This window comes from Centruroides sculpturatus, unplaced genomic scaffold (genome assembly GCF_000671375.1).
Source record: "Centruroides sculpturatus isolate CEXI.00-Female unplaced genomic scaffold, Cexi_2.0 scaffold716, whole genome shotgun sequence".
Taxonomy (NCBI): Eukaryota; Metazoa; Arthropoda; class Arachnida; order Scorpiones; family Buthidae; genus Centruroides; species Centruroides sculpturatus.
Window position 1 is genome coordinate 322,840 of NW_019385348.1, and position 7,178 is coordinate 330,017.

At 33.8% G+C, this 7,178-nt stretch overlaps 1 protein-coding gene and 1 pseudogene across 1 annotated transcript; both read right to left on the reverse strand.

The window, feature by feature from the left end:
- Positions 1-2,593: 2,593 nt before the first annotated feature.
- Positions 2,594-3,064, reverse strand: LOC111637940. Its single transcript, XM_023383549.1, has one exon. It carries the CDS (start codon positions 3,062-3,064, stop codon positions 2,594-2,596), a length of 471 nt encoding a protein of 156 aa, XP_023239317.1.
- Positions 3,038-4,440, reverse strand: LOC111637962 (annotated as a pseudogene).
- Positions 4,441-7,178: the final 2,738 nt, after the last annotated feature.

Below are 7,178 nucleotides of genomic sequence, written 5' to 3' on the forward strand. Positions count from 1 at the left end.
TTATTTTTCGTGGAGTTCGTACGTTTAATATGGAAGTTTCTATTCGTGATTTTTTCAAAGTGAATTACGGCTATGGACATGTGTTGATGTAAATGCACAATTGTAGACTTTGTTACGCTGTGCTCAGTAAGTATAATTGGATGTGAAATTAACTGTGGAAATGGATCCTTTGCCTTCTGGTAGTAATTGTGAGAAGTTTAATAGGAAGCCACAAGTGGATCTGAAACGTCATGTTTATCGTTGTTGTAAGTTTAACTTGCTTTTTTTTTTTTTACTTATTCGTAGTTAAAATTTAGCCCACGGGACTATTCCGGCTTCGAGGGCTTAATTTATGCTCCGAATAAGACTGTTGGGACATTAACAGAGCTGTAGAGCGTATCCATAGGAGCATGGAGAATAGGCTGTAATACTGGTTAGAGGTAAAAACTGTTTCCGGGCCCACCAGTGGCCAAGCGGTTCCGTTCCCTAAACACTTCTGTAGTGGGAAAGGATGGGCTGGCCACCTGGACTTTTCCGGGTTTTCTCCATGTCCGTAACGCCTGAATACGGACAATTTACCCTTAAAAAGACTTCCAGGAAGTCTTTCTCCTTAGGCAGATCATCCAAAAGTTGCTTAGTCATAATTTAATAAGCAAACAAACAACTGTTTTGTGTCAGTAAAAGTTAATGCATCTATTATGCTTGCTGACGTCATTGCTGTAAGCGTGACGTTCGCAAGCAAGATGGCGACCGGAAGTGCCGTTGTTTGTTTTGGAGCCGAATATCTCACAAAAGGTTGGATTTTTGGATTTTTCTTTATTCTTTGCCGTTAAATATCGCCAGTCTGTTTCGTCACCGTGCTGTACTTACTGTTAAACATGACATAGCACGCTGGAAGTAGGCTTTAGGCTAATTTTCGGAGGGTCACATTTCGCGGTATGGTTCCTTTGATTATTTTGCTCCTACAACTCTATTAACACCCCAACAGTGTCATTCTGCAACCTTACCCTGGAGGTGGGACTAGCGAGTATTTACGTAAATGGTAGTGACACGTGCTGATACGTCACACTCGTGACGTATGCAACAGAAGAAGAGGAAGCTACCGAGTTAAGAGAGTTTCGATTCTTTCGGTGTTACGGTGTTTTCAGAAATTTACGTCGAATGATGAAGTATTTACATTCCTTCTAATAAAATACAGTAGAACTTGAATAATTCAAGTATTTCCTCCTTGTATCTGTTCCTTGTATCTGGTAAAGAGAGCGTTGCCCAGAAAGCGGCTTTACAGCTGGATTAACGAGTCAATGACATAACACGTTTCAAATGCCACGTCATTGATGGCTTACCTGACTGCATTAAACCCACTCTTCCAGACAACATTCTCATTTGATATATGAATCGGCTCTCCTTACGTCGCAATTTATGTGACGTAGAGGTTCCCTATGTATGTTAGCAACGCTATGCCCCAGAAATAAGCAAGATCGGGAAAACTTAGGAGAAAATATAGTTTGCCCATATTGGTTAATGGAATTTCGAGGACTTTTAGGAGATTCCAAAAGTCAAATAATTCATGTTTATTCTTTACGAGAATTTCGCGGCGAGTTTCCGAGCGGATGACTGCATCACCTTGTCGCTTTTTCTCAAGTGTATCCACGCCGACTATACCCTAAAGTGTAAATATGTAAATCTCCAGATTATCAAAGATGAATTATTTTTTACATGAGTTATACGTGGAGAAAAACTATTTAAGGAGAACTTCTTCCAGTACTTTAGGGAAATAGTTTTGGGCGAATTTCAGGTCGGTCGGTCTGGTTTTACGGCAGGAGATTGGCAACACTGTACACATTAACGTTAAAAAAGAAATGCCGCCATGTATATCGGAACGTGCACGACGACCTGTTAAAAAAACAGTTATTAATTAAGTTTTGTTGCGTTGTTTTGCTTCGAACGAATTCGTGTGGCGTTCTGTAAGTATTATGCTCTTCCTAAATTCTTATTTCTGTAATATAAAGTAGTAATTCAAATAAAATGGCTGATTTTGTTATAAAGAAAGTATTAGAGAAAAAAAGAAAGATGACCGAATTCCCGCCTAGATTCTAGCATTGAAATAATCGTTGGTAGTCGTTACTCGATGTTTTCCAGATGTTTCGTTATTTAGAAGTCATTAATTAATGGTGTTTCTGCACGCGCTACCGTCATTTCGATACCATGTTAGAAGTGAGCAACACGCGACCACTTAAAGCATCGTAGACCAATCTTGTTGCATATCCACGTTAAAATAGAGCACATTACGTTTAAACTATTTGTTGAAGATTGTAGTAAGAGATAGAAACGTAATCGAATCGCCAAGTATGAACGGATGTAAACGGATACGAGCGGCAACACGTTTCCTCCGCAGTAGTCATGGCGTCGAAATGGCGCGGTTTTCGTCATGCTCGACCATCTTATCTCTAATCAAGAAATTTTTCAGTTATTACAATTAGGGTTGCCAATTCAAAAAAATAAAAGTAGCTAAAAGCAAACAAAGAACTCTCTCTAAAAATAGCTAAAAAAATTTTAAAAATTTGCTAAACAAAAAATAAAAACCTACCTTTAATTAATCTATTTTTAACTTTATTCAAAAAGTCCATTCGTCGCTAAATTCCATTACTTCTTCAATTTCTTCATTGTGTTCAAAAGATGGTCCTGCTTCGAACTGTAAATGTTGATATGATTTCATAGTGCCTGTTTTTCGAATGACATTTGCTGGCAATTCATAATCATAGCTGCATTTCCCTAATCTTTTCAAACCATATCTAATCGTTAATACACTACTGAGTGAACTGTTCAATCTATTCCGCAGTTTGGTCTTAACAATATTCATCTGACTAAATAAACGCTCTACTTCTGCGTTTGAGTGAGGTAATAAAAAGAATTTTAAAACAAAATTGACCAAGTCTTGAAAGGGATTTTCTCTGGCAGCATCTCGGTATTGAGCTACATCCATCCACGGGTTTATTGTGCTGGAAGTTTCTTTCCACTGAATTGTATGGATTTTCCTCCATTGAAAGTCAATTCGAGTTAATATTGCATCATCAGTGAGAAACATTTTTGTGAGGTTTATTATATCACTTTTTAATTGGGTTGAGGCATTGGTCAATACTTAGTGACGTCATGGTTTTTAATATTGATATATTGTCGGGTAACCTTTGCCAAAGTTGTTTTATAAGAGACAAAAGAAGGCAATGCAGCGACTACAAATATTTTTCTTTTCTTCATCTAACAGTGCGGAATTGTTTATTTCAGTTTCAAACTGATAACCCAAATATGGATTGAGTGCTAAATGGTTTTCAATTACTACTTCATTTGTTATTTTTGTTGCTGGAATAACAATCTTAGAAAAACAAGATTCTATTAAATTTAGCAAGTCCTGTAGCAACTTTGTAGGATCATTATTCTCAGATTGAAATATTTTATTTAATCTCTGAACTTCATCAAGTACAGGTTTTAAGAAATAAGAAATTTTCTTTGATCATTAAACATTGAGAACAGAATTTCTGCCGTATAACATCTATCATTTGTTCTGCCTTTAAATCATTCCATTGTCTCAAAATTCTATCAATAGCGGTCTGAATTGACATCCAACGATTCTCACTACTTTGTACTAATTTCAATGGTTCGTTTCCATCATTCATCAAAGAATAGAGTTCCTTGTATTTGGATTGTCTAACTGCAGAATGAGAAAACCAGTTAAATGTTTCTTTAATAAGAAATTTTATGTTTCTTGGAAGGCCTTCTTTTGTAGCGTGGGAAATCGCTAATTGTAATGAATGACAGAGGCAACGTACCAGAATCAAAGCAGATACTTCGGCTTTGAGTTTAGCATATACACCATTATTGATTCCTATCATTACAGAAGCGTTATCTGTTCCAATTGCAACGAGTTTATGCAAATCCAAGGCATTATTTCTCAAGGAAAATTTAATTCCTTCACAAATTGCATCAGCATTGGTACTAAATCTAAAAAAGTTGTAGTTACGCATTTTCTATTTTGAGAGTAATATCTAATTACAATACCTAAAAGCTTGGAAACTGAAATGTCATTATTTTCGTCAATTAGTAAACTATAGTTGCTATCACCTATATCAACTATTAAATTTTCTTTAAAATGTGGTGCTAAAACATTTGAAATTATGGCTGAACATTTTGTTCGTTCAAGAGTCAGATTATTACAACTTTTGCTATCTGAAAAATTTGTTGTACAGAATTTAGTTAGTTTGTCTATATGACTAATATGACAACTTTCTGCTATAAAAAGTGCCATATTTCCCTCTGTTCTATGAACATTTGAACTTTTCATAAATGGAAGAATATTTGCACTCTGCTGAATGCTAAACGATGGCTCGGCTTTTATATGTTTTGAGTTTTCCTATGCTTTTCTAAATCACTTACTTTTGCTATCAAAATGCAGTTACAATATTTACAGCGACACTTTGTATTTTATCCTTCTATTTTCTGCAACCAGTTTTTAAACCTATCCTTACAAAGCCATTGTATTCAAAATTTTTGAGTGTATTTTCTTTCATTTGGCATTTTCACTGATGTCAGGGTAATAAATAATAAATTGCAATACCAATAAATAATAGTAAATAATAATATCACAAAATGACACTATATTAATGCACTTGGTTACTCACGATGCGGGATAGGTAACTTATATAAGGATTCCGAAATTTTGAATGTAACAACGATCACTGTCAATTTTCTTAAAGTTTGATAAACTATTTGAATCAGGATTGGACCTGTTACCGATAGTCGTGACGATAATACCCACTAAGCTCCGTCCCCTTTAAAAATATTTACCATATTTGGTCATGATACGAAAACTTGAGCTCTGATTAGTGTTGCCACGTATTAAAAATAAGATTTCCGACTCATGCACATAATTATTGCACATTAAAGATAATCAAATTAATAAATTTATTAAATATTTTGATTTCGTGGAAAATCTCTAAAATGTAGCTAAATTTACTAAAATATCTCTAAGAAAAATTCTCCATCACTAAATTTCAAAGAAAAGGTGTAACTAAAGCAAAAACTCGCCAAATATAGCGACTTTTTCGCTAAACTGGCAACGCTAATTACAATTTCAACTCTAAACACACCAGTTTATATATAATAAACTATATCACATATATAGATTTTGCAACTATAGGTTACACTTAATTAAATTAAATAATTTAAGTGATAGGATCCTGATATGTAAAGTGTGATTTAATCACTGTTGCCAAGTCCCAGATGAGTATGCTCCCTGGATCTGGTGGAAAAACTCCCTAAAAATCCCTTAAAAATATTATTCAACCCTAAATAAAAACCCTAATTTTTTGAAATTATAATATAAAAAATCTTTTATTATTCTTTTATGAATTACAAAACTTTTAAAACATTAAAAGAAATTTAATTTTCATAATGAATGGTTATCTTGACAAACATAAGACATCATTTAATTCTTCTGATAAATTTGTAAATTGAGAATTAATGTGGATGCAGTTGACTCAATTGTTCTAGAATTATAAGATTTTCTGGTAAACGTTGAATTTGTGTACACAACTCTGTAATAAAGGCTCTGCATTGGTATTTAACATCACTATACTCAGATTCAGAAACATTTGAACTGAAAACATTAAATTCATATCCCAAGTCAACATTATTGACGCAAACTAGGTGATTTTGAAAGTTTAACTTTGAGATCTTCATCGCTTACTTTTTCAAATATAGTTGGTACAATAATTTTTCGTAATATTGATTTTATAAAGTAAGAATAAATCTTGATATAATTTCAAAGGATCAGCCTGATCACTTTGAAATAAGTTATTTACAACACAGACTTGTTTTAAAACATTTTTTAAAAATATCATGAACAGTCTGTAAGCACTTAAAAACTTTTTCTAACGTTTTTATAGTATCTATAGATTTCGCAGGTATTAGCGTTATCTAACTTACTGTACATTTCTATTTCCTCCTTAAAATTATTATTTTGTTTTTTATATGTTCTTAATTCTTGTTCTTTATTCTCCTCACTTATGTAGAATAAATGCAATTTTGATAGTTTTGACTTACACATTGAATTGATCATATTCTAAGTACTTATCACTAATCATCAAACCTTTTTGATTAAGTCTAAACTGTGTGAAAAATTTTTTAACGTTAAATGCAAGATTAATTCTCATATAATTATTAATTGATGTAAAGTTAGAGATCACATAATAACAATTATTATAACAACAAACTACTCACCACACCTCAATAATAATCACATACACTGAACCAATTTACGGTGTGGTATGATAAACAACGAAAAAATAACGAAAAACAAATGTTTTCGAACCCCTTCCGGGTTTTTCATCAGGTTCCTACAGTTTTACTTTTAAATAAAGTTTATTATTTATACTTAGTTGTACATGCTGCAACATGCAGAAACAACAAAGAATACTTGATACGCGTACATCAATAATGTATTATAGACAGAGAAATTTTAATAATAATTACATTTGACATTTGCCATAATGCCTTAACGGAACAGATAGACTAAATATACATTATGTACAAGGTAGGCATTATGGTTACAGGTTGTTGCAATAGAAAACGCGGTTACAGGGTGCATGGCACCACGTCCAGATCTGACCCTGGAGGGCTGTGGACCAGGTGGAAATAAAAATATAACATATTACATAACCGACATTCTATACGAGTTACCAAAAACAGCCCAATGCTAACTGCATCATTGCCATTGATCATTTAATACAATATTTCCATTGATAGTTTTCCAGATGACCTCTTGTGTGCCATGGTATAGTTTATCAAAGTCATTTTGAGTGAGGTTGTCAAGGCCAAAAAGGATTTTCCTGATGGTTTCTCCTCTGATTTTGTCCACGATTAGAGACATTCCATTTTTTATCATCATGTAGTGAAGCACATCTGGCTTTCCAAAGTACCCTTTTTGTAAGGGCAAAGAACCAGTTGATCATATACTTGTTCTGATTGCTGATGGGGAAATCAGTTGTACCAGATGTTTCTCCAATTTATTGCGATTTTGAATATTTTATAGACCCAGGTCCAGATGATTTCAGCTATGGCACAGCCAATAAAGATGTGATAAGTATCCTCGTCAACACTGCACCGATTGCATTTTTTTTGCCCATGCAGCAGTAGCTGTGATAAAC